General features: G+C 47.3%; 1 protein-coding gene across 3 annotated transcripts in view; it reads right to left on the bottom strand.

Moving 5' to 3' along the window:
• The window catches only part of NOX5 (NADPH oxidase 5), a 42610-nt gene extending 19727 nt beyond the window's left edge, over window positions 1-22883 (bottom strand). For all 3 annotated transcript variants that reach the window (XM_055536832.1, XM_055536830.1, XM_055536831.1), the window contains exons 1-9: window positions 22754-22883; window positions 17679-17802; window positions 15843-15993; window positions 11128-11338; window positions 7377-7611; window positions 5897-6050; window positions 5541-5719; window positions 4184-4366; window positions 2433-2565 (exon numbers count right to left, since the gene is read on the bottom strand). In XM_055536832.1, coding sequence (XP_055392807.1) covers window positions 2433-2565; window positions 4184-4366; window positions 5541-5719; window positions 5897-6050; window positions 7377-7611; window positions 11128-11338; window positions 15843-15993; window positions 17679-17802; window positions 22754-22803 — 1420 coding nt within the window. In that variant the 5' untranslated portion in view covers window positions 22804-22883. The remainder of the gene's footprint in view (window positions 1-2432; window positions 2566-4183; window positions 4367-5540; window positions 5720-5896; window positions 6051-7376; window positions 7612-11127; window positions 11339-15842; window positions 15994-17678; window positions 17803-22753) is intronic.
• Between the last annotated feature and the right edge of the window lie 619 nt (window positions 22884-23502).

Genomic DNA, 23502 nt, shown 5'->3' with positions numbered 1-23502 from the left:
ATCCCTGGATTGGGAAGATCCCCTGGAGGAAGCAAAGGCTACCCACGCCAGTATTCTGGCCTGGAGAATTTCATGGACTGTATAGTCCATGGGGTCTCAGAGAGTCAGACATGACTGAGCGACTTTCACTTTCACGCTCTCTCAGCTTTGTGAGGAGGGGACTGAAAAAGTCGGGTCCTGGGACCCCTGCTCCCAGGAGCCTCCCTGGTGCTTCCTCCCTCTTCAAAGTGCAAAGCAGCAGGAGGGCTGCGCTGTGCCCTGTCTGCACAGATGCACCCTGAATTGCCGCACATAGTGACTCATATGGGGGAGGCCTCTTAAATGTCAGTTGAATTCAGTCAGCCAGAGTTGCCAGCCTAAGTCCCACTCCTGATCCTGGAAACAAGCTCTACAAAATCAGAGGATTTACCAGCCCCCACGTGGACTCATTTACTACAGGAGACTCAGGACTAAGAGATTCCAAGCAGAGACCCTAAAGAAACCCTTCAAGAATTGGTCAAATAGGGACTTCCCAAGAGAGGTCCAGTGGCTAAGACTCCCAATGCAGGGGGCCCAGATGTGACCCCTGGTCAGGAAACTAGATCCCACATGCCACAGCTAAGACCCAGAGCAGCCACATAAATAAATAAACACTTTAAAAAACTGGTCAAATAAATTACACATCTATATTATAATCATATTACTATTAATACACTGGAATAGCATGCAGCCACGAAAAGGAAAAGTTCTTCTTTTAAAAGAACTGACATGCAAAGATCTTCCTGACATATTATTCATGGAGAAAAAGTGGACAGCAAAACAGTGTAATCCCTTATATGCAAAACCATAATCCCTTATATGTAGAATTATCTCTATATCTTATTATTCATGGAGATACATCAAGATCTGGAAAGCTATTCACCAAATGATTGACAATAGTTTTCCTTGGGTAGAATTATTTGACGGATTTTAATTTTCTTTGGCACATATTTCTATACTGTCTGAATTTTCCGGGAGCATATCTGTTCTTTATGAAACAGCAAAAAAAAAAAAAAAAAAAGGAAATAAAAATAGGAAGAAAATAATCCACCCCCTCTAACCCTCACCCCCAACCCATTGTACATCCAGGCCACCACTCATGTGATTCCAGGGCAGGTGTTGTACAGCTTCTTGTGGGGAACCCTGGCCTTGGGTCTGTGCCCTGAGCTGTGGGAGCTGCGCCAGGGGTGGGGCCTGGGCTGGGGTGGGAGGCATCCTGAATGGAGCTACAGCTTTTCATGGAGGAGGGTCAGAGAACCCTGGCAACCAGAAACCTTTACCTCTCATGAAGCCAAGCAAGGGTCTGGCTTCAATAGGCCATACAAGGCCTCCTCTGTCAGAAGCACTTCTTGAGGGACTTCCCCGGAGGTCCAGTGCATTCCGTGTTTCCAATGCAGGGACCTGGGTTCAGTCCCTGGTCAGGGAGCTAGATCCCAGGTGCCACAACTAAGAGTTCCCATCCCACAACTATGATCCAGTACAACCAAACAGATAAATAAAAATAAATATTAAAAAAAAAAAAGCAGCACTTGAGATGGGAAGGCCAATCCCTGGCCTGGCCTGGAGGTCAGAGGTCCAGGTTGTGGCCCCACCAACAGCCCAGGACCAGAAGGCAGGCACGCAGGCACATGCATGGGCAGGGGGCAGAGGACAGCTGGGTGAAGAGAGGGTCGGCTGAGTAGTTCTGTGGGTGCTGGGCACCCAGAGGATGGAAGTGGTCAGGGGTGGGGGAGAAGGATGGGATGGATTCTGTTGCCTTGGGGCTCCCCAGGTCTCAGGACCACATGGAGTGGGGAAGCCTGGCTTCCTCTCACAGCCCTCTGGAAATGCCCTGGTGCCCCTTCATCTGAGCCACTACTCCTTTGCTTAAGACCCTTGCAGGCTCCCAACTGCCTGTACCATTCCACTTTTCACTCTGCATTCGAAGACCTTCCTGATCCCACACTAGCTCTTATCAATTTTGCCAGCCACTTTGGTCCTTTCTCTGACCTTGTCTTCCTTCCCCTCACCTCTGCTTCCTTCCTCCCTACTCCACCTGACCCTCAACCCAAACTACATCAGACCCTTCCATGTTTGTAGGTTTCATGCTTCCCTTCTGCCTCCACCCTGATGCCCTTCCCTACCTAGTAAACTCCTACAAACCCTTCAAGGTTCAGCTGAAGTGCCACCCTGCCCACTTCCCCCACCAGATCAGGCCCTCCCCGGTGACCCTCACAGAGGCCAGTATAGCTCCGATCACCCCATTTAGTCAGCATCTGCACATCTGCCCCCGTGTTCCAGAGGGAGGTCCGGGAGGCCGAATTTGTGTCTCGGGTCTTGTTTGCCTCTGTGTTCCTGGTTCACAGCCTTGCTTGGCACATGGCAAGGATGCAGTAATACCCACTGAGGGACTGGTGGAGTTGGTGCAGACCTACCTTTCTGCTCAGGAGCACTGCTGATGGTGAAGGGGTGCCACTCGTAGCGTGCAATGCTGGGGATGTTCAGATACAAGTAGTCACCAGGTCTGTAGTGGAAAAGAGGAGGCCTCTTGATGAGGAGATGAGTGACCTGGGGAGAGAAAGAGACCAGGGTCATCCATGCAGACCCAGAGCTGCCAGGGGCCCCAGGACCATAGTCTGGGCCATCTTCTTCCACCATCACCCAGGCCAGCCTGACATGAGACCTTTTGTGTCCCTGAGCGGGGGCTCACCCTACATACAGCACATGGGTGGTAGGTGGCAATCGGAGAAGGGGATGCAGGCTGTGTCTGAAGCGGGGCTCATGGTGTGATCCCACATCTTCTGGTGTAAATACTGCTTCCGAGTGGCCCTCCTCCTCTGTGAAGCCCCCTGACTGCTCCAGCCCCTTTTCTGGAACTGCTGTGGCATTTGGCTGGCATTCCAACCAGGAGCAGGCATTTCCCCCAGGATACAACAGTCTCCTGGAGAGTAACTTTGGTTTACTGAGCACTTACAGGTGCCAGAGCTGTGTGGAGCTCTTTAAGTGCTGCCGCTAGTCCTTACGACAACTCCCTGAGACGAATGTCCATCTTTCTCCACTCTACGGAGGAGAGGCTGAGTTAGAGAGGTTAAATGACTTGCTCAAGAGCACCAGCTAAGAAACCATGGGATCTGAATCTAACCACTCTGTCTGATGCCAGGGCCTAGACACAAACCTCAGTTTCTTATCCAGCTTTTGTGTCCTCACTTTCAAGTTGTCCAGAGTCAAGCCCTCCAAAACTGCCTGCCCTTTCTCCAAAAATGGCCCCAATTACTCAGACACCTGCAAGACAGCTTAGACTCCTCCCCCCACACCCCCACCCCAAATGCAGCCAGCTACCTCTCGAGTCTTTCTGTGATATGCCCCCTCCCCACCCTGGTCAGGGTCAAGGCTCTCATGAGCTCTCATCTGCATATGTGCAACAGCCTCCCCAGTGGTCCTCTCTAAGCCATCTTCCACAGAGCAACTGAAGAAATCCAGCTGGAGTATACACCAGCTCAATACCACCATCCTTTCCCCACCCTGCTCAGGGGTTCCTGCCGTCTGCAGAGTGAGGCCACTCACCATTAGGCCCTGCCCACCCCTCCAGCTTCTCCCTGGCACCTTGGCTCCAAATTACTTGTAGTCCTTCAGTAGAGTATGCTCTTTCATTACTCTCTGCCTTTGCCACGCTGTTTCTTCTCCCAGCAATACCCTTCCCTGTCTTGTCTATCCAACAAACTTCTGTTCATCTCTCAAAACCCTGATATGACAGCTCCCCTCTCATTCTGAAGCTTCTCTGATCTCTCAAAGAGTTTAATGCCCCCTGAGATTTTCTTCTCTTGCCAACACAGCCCTGCACTGATGAAAGGGCTGACTCTCCTATTATCCTGTGTGTCTATGAAGACTAGAAGAGTGCCTCCATTTTCTCTGCACCTCTGTCACCAAGCGCAGGGCCTGCCCCTTTGCAGACATGTAATCTATACTTACTGAAGGTGTTCTATGCACACCTGGCCTTTAGGAGTGCCCTGCCTACCCAACATTCCCCTTCCAGAAGTGTCACTCTTGCAGGGCAGGACCAAGTCTTGCACTTGCTTGTCTCCTCCACTGTGCTCCCTATTTCCTGGGGGTGGAGGTCTAACAGAGCACTCAGCTGCTGCACCCCACCACCTGGGACACCTCTTGGCTCCTTGGGCCCCCTTTGTACCTTGGAAGGGAGGAGATTGACTTCCACGATGTGCAGGGCCGCCATGCGGGATGCTGCCAGGCTGATGGTTTTCTCCAGGAAGAACAACGTGCCAGGGACCAGCAGCCACTTCCAGAAGTTGGGCCCATGCAGGATGAGCAGGAGCCACATGGGGAGGTAGGACAGGTGGGTCCAGTAGAACACCTGTGGGGGAGGGGGGAGTAAAGGTGTCAAGGCATGGGAGTGGGACAGAGCCAAGGTTCACGGTCACCCTCAAAGGTAGGACTGTGCCCAGAGCCTTGGCCATACACACCCTCTCCTGGGAACAGGCTTGGGTAGGAGATTGGAGGTGGGAAGCTTTGTTGCCTCTTTGTTCTGAGGGCCTGGCTTAGAGAGTCTGTAAGTGAAGATTCTTGGTGCCAGTGACAAACACCTGGAACATCTGCCTGGGTGTGTTCTGGGCAGGGAGGACTACCCCCTCTGATGGGCTCATCAGCACCAGTGTCCCGACCCACTGACCCTTTCTCAGGGGGAAGGAAGGAAAGAGAGCAATGATGTTCTGGCAGTAGAGAAGAAAGAGCAAAGCCCTGAGTTTTAATACCTGCTCTGCTACTAGCTGTGTGGCCTCGGCCTGGTAAGTTACTTCTATGAGCCAGATTCCTCGTGGGTCAAGTGAGGATGCCAATTATGACTTCAATGGATCATTGCTGGCTCAGAGTAGCTGATTGTATATATATATGTGTGTGTCTATTTCTGCTATGACCAAGTCAGTCCAGGGGACACAATCTCCAAAGTAGATCCTTTGGGACCTTTTATATCTCCAGGAGGCTAGAGAGAGGGAAGCAAGGCTAGACCTAACACCTGTAGAGCGCCCACATGCCAGGTGTGTATAGTTATTGACTTCACCTGTATTATCTCATTTAATTTCTAAAATAACTCCAAAGGTAGAGAATCACAGCTCCGCTTTACAGATGAGGGCAGTGGAATGACCAACAAGGAGGGGGGTGGGAATTAGAACTCTCAAGAGCTTGTTTCTTGCCCTCTCTGTTCCATCTTGAGCCTATAATCCAATTAGGGCAAGAGGATAAGCCAGCAAAAAAGGTAGAATCTTCTAGAGCAGAACATTTTCACTCGCCAGACATAAATAAATCACAGTTCAGTGGCAGAACCCAAGTCACATGTCCATAGTATGCAAACCACCTGGAACTTCCTAGGCTCTGGAGTAAGTTGGAGGGGGCACAGCATGAAACGAAGGTGGGTGACTCACTTTGCTGAACCATACAAACCAACTATACTCCAATAAATTTTTTTTTTTTTAAAGGAAGAAATGAAGGTAGGAGCCCAAGATAGGCCAGGCAAAGGGGAAAGGCTGAGGCACCTCAAAGTGGCCACTCCTGCGGACACAGGAGCTGGAGCAGGCGAACATGAGAAGCAGCAGCAGGAGCAGAGCCACACCAGTTGGGGAGGCCGAGCCGTGGACCCAGCCGATGCCAGGCCTTGTGGTGAGCAGGAGTTCCCAAAACCGGAAGGGGCTGGTCTCAGACTGAGCCTGGAGCGCTGGAGAGGAGCACAAGACAAGCTCCGCCCACTGCACCTTCCTGTTGGGGTTCCCACTTCTCCCCATCCAGCTTATCCAGGACACGCTTCTCTGCCCATTGGGACACATGGGGGGCATAAATTAATGGTTTGTGGAAAGCCCAGATCCCTACCCTACCCCATCCCCAGGCTACTCACCGAAGTTCACCACGTGGGCCACGGTGTGCACGAGGGAGAGCCCAACCACCACGTAGCCCATAAGCTGGTGGAACTGGATGTTGTGGTCCAGGGGCAGGACTTGGGCCAGCCATGTGGCCCGCAGCCACGTGAGGCAGTGCCTGAGCATCAGCACCTGGCCGAGCAAAGAGGTAGAGAGCCCATCTGGCTCGCTCTCTAACCTGAGGCCTTCCCCTTCGCAGCAGGTGTCTCCCTGCCTCCCCCTGAGATGGCTGTGCTTACTGATGGGCGGGGCTAGAGGACATCACCACCTCCCCTGCCCTCAAGTCTTCCATTGCTGCCCTAGATTCATAGCTGGGGTCCCAAAGTAGGACCTCCAGAACTGGGCAGGAAAGAAGAAAACCTTATAGAATGTCTGTTCGTATTCCTTTTATCTCAACATGTGGGAAGCACATAAGCTTTTACTAATATTTAGGCTCTGTGTAGACATGGAGTCCTCATTTAGTCGTAGGTCAGACAGGCACCATGTCCCATGTAGTTCTTGACATGTCCTGAGGGGAGACGGCACTTTTCAAGGGGCTTATGGCGAGGACCCTCTCCCTTACTCATTTGCTTTAATTTATGCCTGTCCTATTGTGTGAATTTGCAGATTACATTAACTGCTTTTAACTTAAGTAAGCTAACTACCCCTCAGAAAAGACAAGTAGCTTAAAAAGATTCCCTACAGAGAAAATGCAGATTGAAAATAGTGTTAATAAGGCAAGAGCAAGTGACCACAAAAATGAGTCATGTATCTCCCACTCCTGGTGTGAATTCTTTGTAGCTAGTTATGAGGTTAAAAATAAAACCCACTCTAGTAAGAAGATGATAGTGTCAAAAGGAGTATTTGAACTAGAGATGTACATCTCTGATCATTAAAGATGAACCTTGCCTTATAGTTATATTGTGCCTAAACCTATTGGCTAAGAATAACAGGGCATGCATACAATTATAAGTGAGCATATACTGGGTAATTGGGAGAGGTTTTTGTTTTTTGTTTATTTTTGTTGGGTTTTATTTCATTCCAGTTTTAGAAGTGTGTTATCAAATACACGTGGAGACCTCAGGCTCTGGTCCAGAGGATCACGTTCTGGCATTCAAGGCCTCTTGAAGTTTTCTCTTTCTGGCTGGAGCCCTGCACAGGAGCTAGCCTGACCTCCTCTGGGTCCACCATAGGGTTATCGTGAGGGTCAATAACCCTATGGAAAGTGCCTAGCACTGTGACTGGTACATAGCAAACACACAAAAACGCCAGCTGTATTATTTACCTGCTATGTGACAACAGACAACTCACTGCCCCTCCCTGAGCCTTAGTCCCCACCACTGAGTGCTGGCCCAGTGGATTTCTAAGGTGCCATCCTGTGCTGCCAATGCAGGTGTCCATGCGTGGGCCATTTAGTCTGAGAGGAGCCTACATCAGTCCCCCTGCCTGCTTCCCTGCGTTGTGCCCACAGAGCCCTACCGCGATGAAGCTGCAGTCAAAGTTGAGGCACTGGCCACAGCCCTTGGCCACCATGACGCTGGCTCCGAAGGCCCGGTAGGCACTAGCTGCCAGGGCAAACAGCAGCACGTGGAGGCCCACGAAGACGGCCAGGCAGAGCGCATGGCTGCGGTGGTTGTGCCAGAAGGCAGAGGTCAGCGGGCGAGGTTGGCGCCGGTGTCGCTGGGGAGCTGGAGGCGTTAGCCAGTGAGCAGCACTGTAAGAGAGGACTCCACTCAGAGGGACGCGGTGAAGCGGGGACCACAGGAGTGGGAACCTGGAGACGCACTCCCTCTGCAACCACTAACTCTTGGGAGCCTCGGGGCAAACAGGCCGGCTTCCTTTTACATCAGGAAAGGGAGGTCAAGTGACTTGCTTACAGTCACACAGCGAGGTAGAACTGGGATCAATCTCCTGTCTGTCTGATACCACATCCACGACTTTTTTTTTTTTACTACCTCAAGTGGGGAGACAATCATAATGGATGGAAGAGTCTGAGAAATTTTTGAAGTTAATACACAAAAAGAATGAAGTACAAAAGTGGCACTATTCAGAACTTGGAGTCAGACAAACTTAGGCCTGTTGTTACACCCTTTTTATATTATTTTCTCCACAGTGCCTATCGAATTTGTACTTGTCTAGTTTATATACTTGTTTATTGGTATAAATTACCTGTCTCAGCCTGGAATGCAGCCCAAGCAGAGCTCTGCCATTACTGAGAACAAGGTTTGGTACAGAGTAGCTGCTCGAACAAGTTGAATAAATAACTGTCTTTGCTAATTATTTGTGTGCTCCAAGTCTATGCCCCAACGAGTAACACTGAAGAAGCTGAAGTTGAACAGTTCTATGAAGACCTACAAGACCTTTTAGAACTAACACCCAAAAAAGATGTCCTTTTCATTATAGGGGACTGGAATGCAAAAGTAGGAAGTCAAGAAACACCTGGAGTAACAGGCAAATTTGCCCTTGGAATACGGAATGAAGCAGGGCAAAGACTAATAGAGTTTTGCCAAGAAAATGCACTGGTCATGGCAAACACCCTCTTCCAACAACACAAGAGAAGACTCTACACATGGACATCACCGGATGGCCAACACCGAAATCAGATTGATTATATTCTTTGCAGCCAAAGATGGAGAAGCTCTATACAGTCAGCAAAAACAAGACCAGGAGCTGACTGTGGCTCAGATCATGAACTCCTTATTGCCAAATTCAGACTTAAATTGAAGAAAGTAGGGAAAACCACTAGACCATTCAGGTATGACCTAAATCAAATCCCTTATGATTATACAGTGGAAGTGAGAAATAGATTTAAGGGCCTAGACCTGATAGATAGAGTGCTTGATGAACTATGGAATGAGGTTTGTGACATTGTACAGGAGACAGGGATCAAGACCATCCCCATGGAAAAGAAATGCAAAAAAGCAAAGTGGCTGTCTGGGAAGGCCTTACAAATAGCTGTGAAAAGAAGAGAAGTGAAAAGCAAAGGAGAAAAGGAAAGATATAAGCATCTGAATGCAGACTTCCAAAGAATAGCAAGAAGAGATAAGAAAGCCTTCCTCAGCAATCAATGCAAAGAAATAGAGGAAAACAACAGAATGGGAAAGACTAGAGATCTCTTCAAGAAAATTAGAGATACCAAGGGAACATTTCATGCAAAGATGGGCTCGATAAAGGACAGAAATGGTATGGACCTAACAGAAGCAGAAGATATCAAGAAGAGGTGGCAAGAATACACAGAAGAACTGTACAAAAAAGATCTTCACGACCCAGATAATCACAATGGTGTGATCACTGACCTAGAGCCAGACATCCTGGAATGTGAAGTCAAGTGGGCCTTAGAAAGCATCACTACGAACAAAGCTAGTGGAGGTGATCAATTCCAGTTGAGCTCTTTCAAATCCTGAAAGATGATGCTGTGAAAGTGCTGCACTCAATATGCCAGCAAATTTGGAAAACTCAACAGTGGCCACAGGACTGGAAAAGGTCAGTTTTCATTCCAATCCCAAAGAAAGGCAATGCCAAAGAATGCTCAAACTACCGCCCAATTGCACTCATCTCACACACTAGTAAAGTAATGCTCAAAATTCTCCAAGCCAGGCTTCAGCAATATGTGAACTGTGAACTTCCAGATGTTCAAGCTGGTTTTCGAAAAGGCAGAGGAACCAGAGATCAAATTGCCAACATCCGCTGGATCATGGAAAAAGCAAGAGAGTTCCAGAAAAACATCTATTTCTGCTTTATTGACTATGCCAAAGCCTTTGACTGTGTAGATCACAATAAACTGTGGACAATTCTGAAAGAGATGGGAATACCAGACCACCTGACCTGCCTCTTGAGAAATCTGTATGCAGGTCAGGAAGCAACAGTTAGAACTGGACATGGAACAACAGACTGGTTCCAAATAAGAAAAGGAGTACGTCAAGGCTGTATATTGTCACCCTGCTTATTTAACTTATATGCAGAGTACATTATGAGAAACGCTGGACTGGAAGAAACACAAGCTGGAATCAAGATTGCCGGGAGAAATGTCAATAACCTCAGATATGCAGATGACACCACCCTTATGGCAGAAAGTGAAGAGGAACTAAAAAGCCTCTTGATGAAAGTGAAAGAGGAGAGTGAAAAAGTTGGCTTAAAGCTCAACATTCAGAAAACGAAGATCGTGGCATCTGGTCCCATCACTTCATGGCAAATAGATGAGGAAACAGTGCAAACAGTGTCAGACTTTATTTTTCTGGGCTCCAAAATCACTGCAGATGGTGACTGCAGCCATGAAATTAAAAGACGCTTACTCCTTGGAAGGAAAGTTATGACCAATCTAGATAGCATATTCAAAAGCAGAGACATTACTTTGCCAACAAAGGTTCGTCTAGTCAAGGCTATGGTTTTTCCTGTGGTCATGTATGGATGTGAGAGTTGGACTGTGAAGAAGGCTGAGCGCAGAAGAATTGATGCTTTTGAACTGTGGTGTTGGAGAAGACTCTTGAGAGTCCCTTGGACTGCAAGGAGATCCAACCAGTCCATTCTGAAGGAGATCAGCCCTGGGATTTCTTTGGAAGGAATGATGCTAAAGCTGAAACTCCAGTACTTTGGCCACCTCATGCAAAGAGTTGACTCATTGGAAAAGACTCTGATGCTGGGAGGGATTGGGGGCAGGAGGAGAAGGGGACGACAGAGGATGAGATGGCTGGATGGCATCACCGACTCGATGGACGTGAGTCTGAGTGAACTCCGGGAGTTGGTGATGGACAGGGAGGCCTGGCGTGCTGTGATTCATGGGGTCGCAAAGAGTCGGACACGACCGAGCGACTGAACTGAACTGAACTGAACTGAGGTGTGTTACTTCAGGTGAAATAACTTTAATGTCTTTTTGTTACTTCATTCTTTGTGTGACTTCAATTTCCTTTTCCATGCTATGCAATGATACACTTGTAAAAATGCCCAGCACATAGTTGGTGCTTAATATTGAATTGATTCTTAAGGAATCCTGTAGAAAATGCACGCATGACAACAGCTGCCCTGCAGAGGGCAGGACAGACCTTTGGCCGCAAGAGAAAGCGGGCAGAGGAGCTAAGCTGGGGCAGGGAGGGAACCCAAGGGGCGGGTCTGGGCAGGGCCGACCAGGGCGGGCCGAGCCAGGCCGAGGGATCGTCCTTGTGCTCGGGCCACACTTAGCACCTGGGGTCTAATCCCGGCACGGGCTGTGTCCCTGCACCAGACAGGGCGGTACCTGATGGTCAGGTTCTCCATGACCCCGGGGAAGCGCTGCAACTCGTCTCGGAGCTCCTCGAAGGTGATGGTGCCGCTGCAGTCCTTGTCGGCCGACTCGAAGAGCGCCAGCGTCAGCTGGTCTAGCTTCTCCTCGGGCAGCGAGATGGCGCTCTCGTACAGGCACGACTGCAGCACGGTGCGCAGCTCGTCGGCGTCGATGGAGCCGCTGCCTGTTTCAGGTGAAGACGAAGCCTACTGGGGACCCGCACCCAACCCCTCCTGCCTCACTCTGTACTTGCAAACTGCGCCCTGCCTTGCACAACCATTGCATCGTGGGGTTAACTTCCGCTTCTTTCAGGTTTCTGCCAACCTGATGTCTTTAGGAGTAAAGACCAAGCAATCAAAGGATATATGCCACCTCCAGCTCACATACCGTCCATGGCTCCCTACTGCTGGGCTCAACAGAGGCAAACACCTTCCCAAGCATGGAGAATCTTTTGCCTCAGTGCATGCCTTCCTCTAGAATCTGCAGCCTCCTCTCTAAGTACCACTCAACTTCCAAGACCATCTGCCCAGAAGATACACTTGCTTACTTAATCTATAAGGAGCTATGTGCCCAGAGCCCCAGTTATTCAGAGGCGAATTATATATGAGGTGGTGGTGAAGAGGTTTCCCTTTGTTCCCCAACTTGTAGCAGATTCTGCTCATCCATCCATGTTGTCCTGAGAGGCCACAGCTGGTCCCTCAAGTCCAGTGTTGTGACCTTATGTGAACATGAGTGGCTAGAGTGATATGGAAAGGAAGCCAAAAGTACAGTTGACCCTCAGCACAGACGGGTTCCTCATCTGCAAATTTGATCACAGTTGGTTGAATCTGTGGATGCATGAACCCACAGGTTATCAAGGGTCGACTGTATGTCTACATTTTATATAAAGGACCTGAGCATCCATGGGTTTGGGTATCCACAGAGATCCTGGAATTAACTTGCGAAACAACTGTATCCACTGAGATGGGATCTGAGGCATTTTTTTTTCTGTATATATTTTCATTCTTCATAAGTAGTAGGACACTTGATTAGAAGTTTCTTGACTTGTTTTGGATATAGACACACATGAGGAAGCAATATGCTTCTGCCCCTTACTGTGTGATGGTGGGCTATAAGTCCTTTAGAGTCTTGTGACTTTGCTCATCTCTAAAATGGGGCTAATTATTCCTCCCTTTCAGTATTGGTTCAAGGATAATAGATAATTATAAAGCAGAAAGGACTGATGCTGAAACTGAAGCTCTGGTATTTTGGTCATCTGATGCGAACAGCCAACTCATTGGTAAAGTCCCTGATGCTGGGAAAGACTGAGGAGAAGAGGGGGTCAGAGCATGAGGTGGCTGGATGGCATCTCCAATGCAATGGACATGAACTTAGCAAACTTCACGAGATGGTGAGGGACAGGGAGGCCTGGCATGTTGCAGTCCATGAGGTCACAAAGAGTTAGACACAACTGGGTGACTGAATAACAACAACAATGCAGTATTTGGAAGAAAGCAGCTACACATAAATGAAAGTCTTATTGGTACTGTGATCAATAGCTGGGCCAAAGTCAAGGCCTGTAATCACAGTATGATGCAGAGTCTAGCACACCACTCTGCAGTCACACCTCCTGTCCTTCAGCTTAGGCAAGAGCCCAGGGTAAGAGCCATCATGGACCATACTTTAAAGAAAATCTTAGCAAAGCTCTGCCAAGAAACTCGTGAACCCTGGACCAACTTGTTTCCTATCGCACTTCTCAGGGTCCATGTAGCCCCCAGGAGTAGTCTGAGATTTAGCCCGTTTGAAATGACCTATGGAGGCCTTTGCTTACTACTGCCGAATTCTAAGGGATGAGGGTGTGAACCAGGGTGTGTCCAGATATTATTAATCTTGGACACATTCAGAAGGCGATCCATGACTATGCCCAAAAGGCACTGCACGCTCCCACTAAAAATACAAAAGGAGGAGCCGTTCCTTCACAGATAAATCCAGGGACCAGGTTCTTAAAACCTGGAAAGAGGGAGCCCCCCTGCCAAACCCCAAGACCAACTATTACACAGAATGGGTTGAAGCCTTCCCTATCTGATCCAAAAAGGCTATGGATGTCTATATGTCTCTTTTAAAAGAAACAATTCCTTGATTTGGACTTCCAAAGTCCTTCCAAAGTGATAACAGGCCCGTTTTCATAGCCGAAATCATACAGGAGCTAGAGAAACCCCATAGGCCAGAGGACCATGCCCAGGAGCACAACAGCAGCTGCGCTGAGCTTTCCCAGATGCAAATCCAGCCCTGTGACTCAGTGCTCGTCAATGGCTCCCCGCTTACTCATTGTACTGAGACTCCAAACCAGGACCTCTGGGGCCTGCCCAGTCTGGCTTCACCAACCACCCCAGTGTCACTGGGTGCCTTTTCCCACTCAGACTCCCTTCCTTTGATGATTCTGGACTTTCAGAGACTCTTTAAGCCACAAAGTTGCCAATGATGTAAGAACCAGGATAATTATTGCAGTGTCATTTATGATGCCAAAATAAGGAGGGAGAACAATGGAAGTCTCCATTTTGGAACTGGTGTTGGAGTAAATAAGCAACAGCTGACCCCTGTAAAGGTGTGTCCTGAGCTAGGCGTTGTTTTGAGTTTAAATAACTAATTTAATCCTATCAACCTCACACGTATGTACTATTAGGATGATCATTATTTTCATGTGATACATGGGGAAATTAAAGCATGGAAAAGTTAAGCAGTTTGTCCAGGGTCAACAACTGGTAGAGCTGAGATTTGAACCTGGGTAACTTGGTTTCAGAGAAGGCAATGGCACCCCACTCCAGTACTTTTGCCTGGAAAATCCCATGGACGGAGGAGCCTGGTAGGCTGCAGTCCATGGGGTCGGTGGGAGTTGGACACAACTAAGCGACTTCATTTTCGCTTTTCACTTTCATGCATTGGAGAAGGAAATGGCAACCCACTCCAGTGTTCTTGCCTGGAGAATCCCAGGGACGGGGGAGCCTGGTGGGCTGCCATCTATGGGGTCGCACAGAGTCGGACACGACTGAGGCGACTTAGCAGCAGCAGCAGCAGCAACTTGGTCTCAGAGTCAGAGATCTTAACTACTAGGCTGTGCTTCAAGGAATCATAGGATCAAAGTCACACAGTGGCATATAACACAGTCACTACAAATGATGCTATAACTCCATTCAGTTTCCCCTTCACACCTGTTAGATAGCTGTTATCAGAAAGAAAGAAAAAAACAACATAAAAGTATAAGTATTGGAGAAATTGGAACCTTTATGCATTGCTGGTGTGAATGTAAAATGGTGCAACCACTGTGGAAAAGAATAAGGTAGTTCCTCAAAAAAAAAAAAAAAAATTGTCCTGTGATCCAGTGATTCCACTTTTGGGTACATGCCCAAAAGAACCGAAAGCAGGGTCTTGAAGAGATATTTGTACTCCCATATTTATAGCAGCATTATTCACAATAGCCAAAAGGTAGAAGCAACCTAAGTGTCCATTGACAAATGAATGGATAAACAACATGTAGTATATACATACAACAGATCATATTCAGTCTTAAAAAAATAATGAAAGCCTGTCACATGGTGCAACATGGGTGAACCTTGAGAACATTATGCTAAGTTAAATAAGCAGTTACAAAAGGACAGCTATTATACAATTTCACTTATATAAGGTGGCTGCTGCTGCTGCCAAGTCGCTTCAGTTGTGTCCGACTCTGTGCGACCCCATAGACGGCAGCCCACCAGGCTCCCCCGTCCCTGGGATTCTCCAGGCAAGAACACTGGAGTGGGTTGCCATTTCCTTCTCCAGTGCCTGAAAGTGAAAAGTGAAAGTGAAGTCGCTCAGTCGTGTCCGACTCTTAGCCACCTCATGGACTGCAGCCCACCAGGCTCCTCCATCCATGGGATTTTCCAGGCAAGAGTACTGGAGTGGGGTGCCATTGCCTTCTCCGATAAGGTAGCTAGAATAGTCAAATTCTTGGAGAAGGGGGGAGTAAGGAGTTATTGTTTAGTTGGTACAGTGTCGGTCTGGAAAAATGAACAAGTAAGTTCTACAGACAGATAGATGGTGGCGATAGTTGCAGAACAATGTGAATTTACTTAATGCTTCTGAACTGTACACTTAAAAATGATTAAAGTTGTAAATTTAATATTATGACTATTTTACTATAATAAAAATGATATTATAAAGCAATACAGTCTTATATGAACAATTGTTTATATTGTTGAGTGAAAAAAGGCAGTGTATATAGTATTATAATCCCATTTTGTTTTTAAAAAATGTGTGATGAATGTGTATATGCGATCAGTTATAAGGCAGTATAGAAAAGTGCAATGGGTGATTTTTGCTTTCTTTTTTAAACCATTCTATATTGCCTAAAATGTTCATAGTGGGGTATTACTATTATTAAAAAGCAACAAACCAATTTCTTTTTTCAAACATGGAAAATAACAAAGGAAAGTTCTGGCTTCTCGTGAGTTGAATCAAGGGCATTTGTCTGCCTGCCAGTGTCCCACCCTCTTCCCCAACAAAGGGGAGATGAGGACCAGAGACCGGGCAGGGAACCCACAGAGAGAGAGAGAGAGGAAGCTGTCAGCCTCACCTCGAGACATTGGCCCAGTGCTGGGTAGTCACTGAGATGGGCCGTTCCCTTTGTCCCTCCCTCTGAGTCCTCCTCCCATCCCACAAAGGATGCTTACCGTCGACGTCATACACCTGGAAGAGGAATCTGAGTTTGTCCATGGGGCTGCCGTGGATGAGCAGGGTCAGTGCCTTCTGCAGCTCCTGAAGTGTGATGGTACCACTTCCATCCGCGTCAAACAGGACAAAGAATCTCTCAGCAAAGAAAGACTGTGGCCGGAGGAGGACGGGAGATGGGTACAAATTGGCCATGGAGCCTGGGCTTGGAATTCATTCACTCTGTGTGTGTGTGTGTGTGTGTGTGTGTCTGTGTGTGCATGTACACATGCCGTAGGGTGGTAGGATTCAGGGAGGACTCAAGTGACTGAAAATAGCCTGTGATCTGCCCAATGAAGCCACACTAGGGGACAGTGTCCATGGCCCATCCTGCCAGCTGAGAACAACTTTGGGCTCTGGTAGGAGAATTGTTCAGATCCCTGTTCAGTGAGGATAGGCTTGTATCTGGGTCCTGGGCTCCCTTCTGGCTCTCGGGCCTGGTAATTTGCATAGGCTCTCTGTCTCCATAACCCACCGCTCTCATCAGCCTTGCAGTCCAGACCTCTGGTGGTCCCTTACTCAACATGGGGAAAAGGTCAGATTGAGTGTCCCCCTGTAGGCTCCTCCCAGGTCCTGTCTTTTTCCCCTTAAGGTGACCCCGAGGGACAGTGAAGCCAGGAAGGATTTATAAAGAAAGTGCCACTTGAATACCTGTGTCTTTGCCTTGTTGTTTGGGCTGCCTATAGTCTACAATTTAATGTTCTTAATGTAGAGTTGTTCTTAACAGCACTTGTTCTCAGTTGCTGGTGCACTCACTCCATTCATCATTCAACCATCCATTCATTCAAGAATCGTATCTACAGATGCCCCTGCTTGCCAGGCAGGCCTTGTGTTAGGCACTGAAAACACAGAAATTAAGAAGACAGGCTGGGTCAGTGTCACAGATATGCCAGGCCGAGGTCCGCTCGAGGCAGGGAGAGGAGCCTGAGGGCTTTCGTGTCTGATCTAAGTTCACAAGCATGAGGTCCACTGTGGGCAGTCTACCCTGCCTTGGCTTCACTCTTTTTCACCTGGGTCCCCTTAGTAATGCCTTTATCATTCCCCCGATATCATTCTACCATCCTGAATGGCCTTCATCGTAAGATATCTTACAGCCCCTATTAGGCAGAAGACCTTTTTTCCCTTCCCCACATTGACTATGAAAGGAGACAGTGTTTAGAGTCCTAAGCAGTGCCCCTGGTACCAGCAAGTGAGGGGCCCTCCCATCCAAACAGCGGCATTCAAATGCTCCTTGTCTCACTCCCATCAAGGATACAGGCCAGCCCAGAGGACACCTGTGGAGAGGCTGGTATTTGCAGGCTCACGCCACCCTCCTCTCTGCTAATGTCTCCACTTTTTGTCAGGCATGCAGGCTGTTATGGGGTTGGGCAGAGGATCCATGACACCGAGAGAGAGGACTGGGGATGGTGTGGCAGTGCAAACAGGACTTTAATGGATACAAACCGTGGAAAAATTTGTTTTATTGGCAGGAAACTTAAGTCTTGGCATCACCTCTGCCCATGAGGCTGCTAGTAAATGTAAGGTCAATAATATTTCTTAAGATTTGACAAGCTACTGATTTCCAACTTCATGTGTTGTTTGGAAGATCCCATGAGGCCATGGCTACCACCATGGATGGAAGGACCCCAGTAACAGAGACAGAAATATCCTCTGGCCCTGCTAAGGAGTAGAGCCTCAAGCCCAGAGGAATCTGAGTACCAACTTTTCCTTCCTTGTGAGGTACTGTGTCCTGCAAACCAGATTGCTCCTCCTCTACAAAATATGAGCACAGGGTCCCCACTTCTGGAGCAGACACTTGCCTCTTTCACCTTCAGGGCTTTTTTGAAGTCTTGCAGGTTGATTTCCCCATCTTCTCCCGCAATGGTCTTAAACTGGTGCGTCACCCACTGAAGCCACTTGGCGTCCTCCTCGGCATTCATGGTGCTGGGAGACAAAGAAGACAGGTGTATGGGTTTGGGGTGTCCAAGGGCTCAGAGGCCTCACGGTGGCCCCAGGACCTCTGTCTTCCTCCAGCTGGGGTCTCGGGCTCCCCATGTGGTTGAACTAGCTTCAGGGTGGGAGCAGTGCTTCCCCACAGCTGCTTCTTGATGTCTTTAAGTCTCTTCCTTCCATCTAGGGCATTGGCTGACCCAGGCTTAAGTCTCTTTAGGTTCTGGGATGACAGGGCCCCGGTGAACTGGGCCGCAGACTATGGGCTTAAGTTCAGAGAATGGCTCGCTCCGTGGGTGTTATTAACATGGTGACAGCGACATCCCACCTCACATTTACCTGGCTCTGTGCTGTGTTCCGAATCCTTCCCTCTCACTCTTTGCTTGGGTCCTTGTTACCGAATGTAAAATACTCGACTGCTCTGAGCTTCCTTCCTCCCTAAGACATTTTACAGGAAGGAAACAGGCTCAGAACACTTCAGTTATTTAGCAGAATTTATTTAGCAGGTCAACTCCAAGGCCAGTGCTTTTCCCATCAAACCCAAGAACCTCCACCCTCTGCCTGAACATTTCAAGTATAAGCCATGCGAGGGCTGAGACCAAGAGCTTGACTCTCCAGGTCCAGGATGTATCAGCAATGTCACAAGGGCACCAGCCATCTTAAACCCTCACAGATGGGCTAACTATACTGTGATGAGAACAGAAATTAACACTTTCTGTGGCATCAGAACCCAGCAATCCAAACTTGAGTCAATGAGTGAGAATTTATGTCCTCTTATTCTCTAAACTTCCTTTGTGAGAATGGCTTTTGTCTATATCCCATGGGTTTAATATAACTTTAAATCAATCTTCGTTATCTGCAGATTCCGTATATGGAAATAAGCCTACTTGGGGAAATTTATTTGTAACTCCAAATCGATACTTGCAGCATTTCTGAGGTCACCGTGGACATGGGTGAAGTGGGAATGCATTTGAGTCGCTTGATGTGCGTGTTTCCTGTTGAGGTCAACACAAGCGGCAGTCCGCCTGCTTGTCTCAGCGCTCAGACTACAAACAAACGGCTTTCCCACAATCTATTCAGTGCTGTGTGTTTCACAGTTTTGCACTCTTCATTGTTGATTTCGCTCTTTAAAGTGGCCCTAGGAGTAATACAAAGACCTCAGCACAAAAGGCTGTGGTCTGCCTTATGCAGAAGTTACACTGTTAGATACGCTTTGTTCAGACACGAGTTCTAGTGCTGTGGACCATAAGGTCTATGTTAACGAATCAACAATTTCTGCTTTTAAAGGAATCTTTAACCAGAAACACACATAAAACAAAACTATGTATTGATCATTATATGAAAACTTTGTGCTCATCAGCTGCGAGGAATCAAATCCTGTATTTATTTCCCCTAGGAGTAAAGGTACAGAATTTCCTCATTCAGGAAATGTGACTTTACAGACTACAACTACCACAAAAAATGAGAATTAATCGTATATATAAATAAGATTAAAAATAAATGAGTTAAAGTGAAATGAGTCAGAGAAAGACCAATGTTTTATGATATCACTTATATGTGGAATGTAAAAACTAAAACATACTATGAACATAATGGAAAAGAGACAGATCCACAGATATAGAGAACAAACTAGTGTTTACCCATAGGGAGAGGACAGGTGGAGAGGAAAGACAGAGGTAAGGGGTTAAGAGGTACAAACTACTATGTATAAAATAAGCTACAAGGATATAGTGTACAGCACAGGGAATGTAGCCAATATTTTTAACTATAAATGGAGTATAACCTTTAGAAAAATGAAATAAATGGGCTAACTTTCACTTAAGACACTAGAAAAAGAATAAAACACACACACACATGAATAGAAGGATAGACTCAAGTATAAAATCTAAAATTAAGAAACTAGAAAATGGAAAAAAAACAAAAGGTCAAGATGGTAAACTGATTTTGGTTACAGCAATGGTTTTACAGATGCATGCATATGTCAGTTCAGTTCAGTTCAGTTCAGTCGCTCAGTCGTGTCCGACTCTGCGACTCCATGAATTGCAGCACGCCAGGCCTCCCTGTCCATCACCAACTCCCGGAGTTCACTGAAACTCACGTCCATCAAGTCGGTGATGCCATCCAGCCATCTCATCCTCTGTCGTCCCCTTCTCCTCCTGCTCCCAATCCCTCCCAGGATCAGAGTCTTTTCCAATGAGTCAACTCTTCGCATGAGGTGGCCAAAGTACTGAAGTTTCAGCTTTAGCATCATTCCTTCCAAAGAAATCCCAGGGCTGATCTCCTTCAGAATGGACTGGCTGGATCTCCTTGCAGTCCAAGGGACTCTCAAGAGTCTTCTCCAACACCACAGTTCAAAAGCATCAATTCTTCTGTGCTCAGCCTTCTTCACAGTCCAACTCTCACATCCATACATGACCACAGGAAAAACCATAGCCTTGACTAGACGGACCTTTGTTGGCAAAGTAATGTCTCTGCTTTTCAATATGCTATCTAGGTTGGTCATAACTTTGCTTCCAAGGAGTAAGTGTCTTTTAATTTCATGGTTGCAGTCACCATCTACAGTGATTTTGGAACCCCCCCAAAAATAAAGTCTGACACTGTTTCCACTGTTTCCCCATCTATTTCCCATGAAGTGATGGGACCAGATGCCATGATCTTTGTTTTCTGAATGTTGAGCTTTAGGCCAACTTTTTCACTCTCCTCTTTCACTTTCATCAAGAGGCTTTTTAGTTCCTCTTCACTTTCTGCCATAAGGGTGGTATCATCTGCATATCTGAGGTGATTGATATTTCTCCCGGCAATCTTGATTCCGGCTTGTGCTTCTTCCAGCCCAGCGTTTCTCATGATGTACTCTGCATATAAGTTAAATAAACAGGGTGACAATATACAGCCTTGACGTACTCCTTTTCCTATTTGGAACCAGTCTGTTGTTCCATGTCCAGTTCTAACTGTTGCTTTCTGATTTGCATATAGGTTTCTCAAGAGGCAGGTCAGGTGGTCTGGTATTCCCATCTCTTTCAGAATTGTCCACAGTTTATTGTGATCTACACAGTCAAAGGCTTTGGCATAGTCAATAAAGCAGAAATAGATGTTTTTCTGGAACTCGATTTTTCCATGATCCAGCGGATGTTGGCAATTTGATCTCTGGTTCCTGTGCCTTTTCTAAAACCAGCTTGAACATCTGGAAGTTCACGGTTCATGTATTGCTGAAGCCTGGCATGGAGAATTTTACTAGCATGTGAGATGAGTGCAATTGTGCGGTAGTTTGAGTATTCTTTGGCATTGCCTTTCTTTGGGATTGGAATGAAAACTGACCTTTTCCAGTCCTGTGGCCACTGCTGAGTTTTCCAAATTTGCTGGCATATTGAGTGCAGCACTTTCACAGCATCATCTTTCAGGATTTGAAAGAGCTCAACTGGAATTGATCACCTCCACTAGCTTTGTTCGTAGTGATGCTTTCTAAGGCCCACTTGACTTCACATTCCAGGATGTCTGGCTCTAGGTCAGTGATCACACCATCGTGATTATCTGGGTCGTGGAGATCTTTTTTGTACAGTTCTTCTGTGTATTCTTGCCACCTCTTCATAATATCTTCTGCTTCTGTTAGGTCTATACCATTTCTGTCATTTATCGAGCCCATCTTTGCATGAAATGTTCCCTTGGTATCTCTAATTTTCTTGAAGAGATCTCTAGTCTTTCCCATTCTGTTGTTTTCCTCTATTTCTTTGCATTAATCACTGAAGAAGGCTTTCTTTTCTCTTCTTACTATTCTTTGGAACTCTGCATTCAGATGCTTATATCTTTCCTTTCCTCTTTTGCTTTTCACTTCTCTTCTTTTCACAGCTATTTGTAAGGCCATCCCAGACAGCCATTTTGCTTTTTTGCATTTCTTTTCCATGGGGATGGTATTGATCCCTGTCTCCTGTACAATGTCACGAACCTCCGTCCATAGTTCATCAGGCACTCTATCTATCAGATCTAGTCCCTTAAATCTATTTCTCACTTCCACTGTATAATCATAAGGGATTATATGCATTATAATATTATGCATATGTCAATACTCATCAAATTGTTCATTTTAATAAAAGTACATCAATTATCCCTCTGCTGCTGCTGCTTAGTTGCTTCAGTCGTGTCTGACTCTGTGCGACCCCATAGATGGCAGCCCACCAGGCTCCCCCGTCCCTGGGATTCTCCAGGCAAGAACACTGGAGTGGGTTGCCATTTCCTTCTCCTGGGGATCTTCCCACCCCAGGAATTGAACCCATGTCTCTTACATCTTCTGCATTGGCAGGTGGGGTTTGTGTTTTTTTAATCACCAGTACTCTTGCCTGGAAAATCCCATGGATGGAGGAGCCTGGTGGGCTATAGTCCATGGGTCGCACAGAATCGGACATGACTGAGCGACTTCGCTTTCACTTTTCACTTTCATGCACTGGAGAAGGAAATGGCAACCCACTCCAGTGTTCTTGCCTGGAGAATCCCAGGGACGGGGGAGCCTGGTGGGCTGCCGTCTATGGGGTCGCACAGGGTTGGACACGACTGAAGCGACTTAGCAGCGGCGGCGGCAGCAGCAGTGCCACCTGGGAAGCCCTCTTCACCTGTAAATGTGACAGTCAATCCTTCAACCAAGGGTTGCCACGGGGACCCAATGAGATTCTATTTCAAAAGTGAAACTGGTGAACACTGCGCAAATGTTAGGTATGGTTATTAGTCTGGTTATTAGATTTGGCCAATTGCTTATTTTACAGGTGAGAAAACAAGCCCAGAAGAGGGCAGGTGACTTGCTCAAGATTGTACTGCTTGCTAGCAACCAGACAAAAGCATGCTCAGGTCTCCTTACTTCTGCCACAGGTAGTCTACCCTTTGTGGACCCCCAAAAGAATAAGCACTCCTGCCTTTCCCTTGTCCCTGGCATGGAAAGTGAGACAAATGAGCCACTCACCCTCTGAAGCCTTCAGAGTCTGTCCAGGCTGTGTCTCCTGGTGCGCTCATCTTCTTCGCTGTCTTTTAGACCACAGGTCCCGGAAAGGCTGCTGTCCGTATAGCAGCCTGCGTTCTGAAGCCCACAGTTTATCTCTCCCAGCTACTCTTCCTGCCTTTCCTAAAAAGCTGCTCACACCCACAGCCGCTCACTGAGTCATGTGCAGGCTGGTGGCCAGGTTGTTTCAGAGAAATTTTATGAAGGAAGCCTGGTACAGAGTAGGGCAAGCCTTTTCCTGGGAATGATGTGGGCTATGTTCCATCCAGTCCAGTACCTTCCACCTTCCCTCCCTCAAGGAGACTGGGCAGGTAGGAGATCTCAAAATGCACCATGAAAAAAAGTGTTCCATGAGACTTCATGGCCCACAGTCCCATCGGTTACCAACAAAAATGCTGAGGACTTCACACATGGTGCCTGATTGAATATGTAACTCAGCCCTGCTTAGGGGTGTTAGCATCATCACTCTGCTCATGTGGAAAGTGAAGCTCAGAGAAGTGAAGTAACATGTCCAGGAGGCTCAGCAAGAATTCAATCTGGAGATTGCATTGAACCATGTGGGGAGTGCAACTCGGACCCAGTGTCCTGTGTAAACATAAGTTGGAACAGTCATCTGGAAGGGGTTTCTGTCCAAGGGGTCTGGGGGAAATTGGTGGTCTGCAAACACAAAAAGAAATTGTGCAGTCATTTAGATAAGGCCACCCTGCAATTAA

Source organism: Bubalus kerabau, chromosome 10 (assembly GCF_029407905.1).
Source record: "Bubalus kerabau isolate K-KA32 ecotype Philippines breed swamp buffalo chromosome 10, PCC_UOA_SB_1v2, whole genome shotgun sequence".
In the NCBI taxonomy this organism is placed as follows: Eukaryota; Metazoa; Chordata; class Mammalia; order Artiodactyla; family Bovidae; genus Bubalus; species Bubalus kerabau.
Note: the sequence above shows the minus strand (reverse complement) of the source record. Positions and strands in the feature narration are given on the sequence as shown.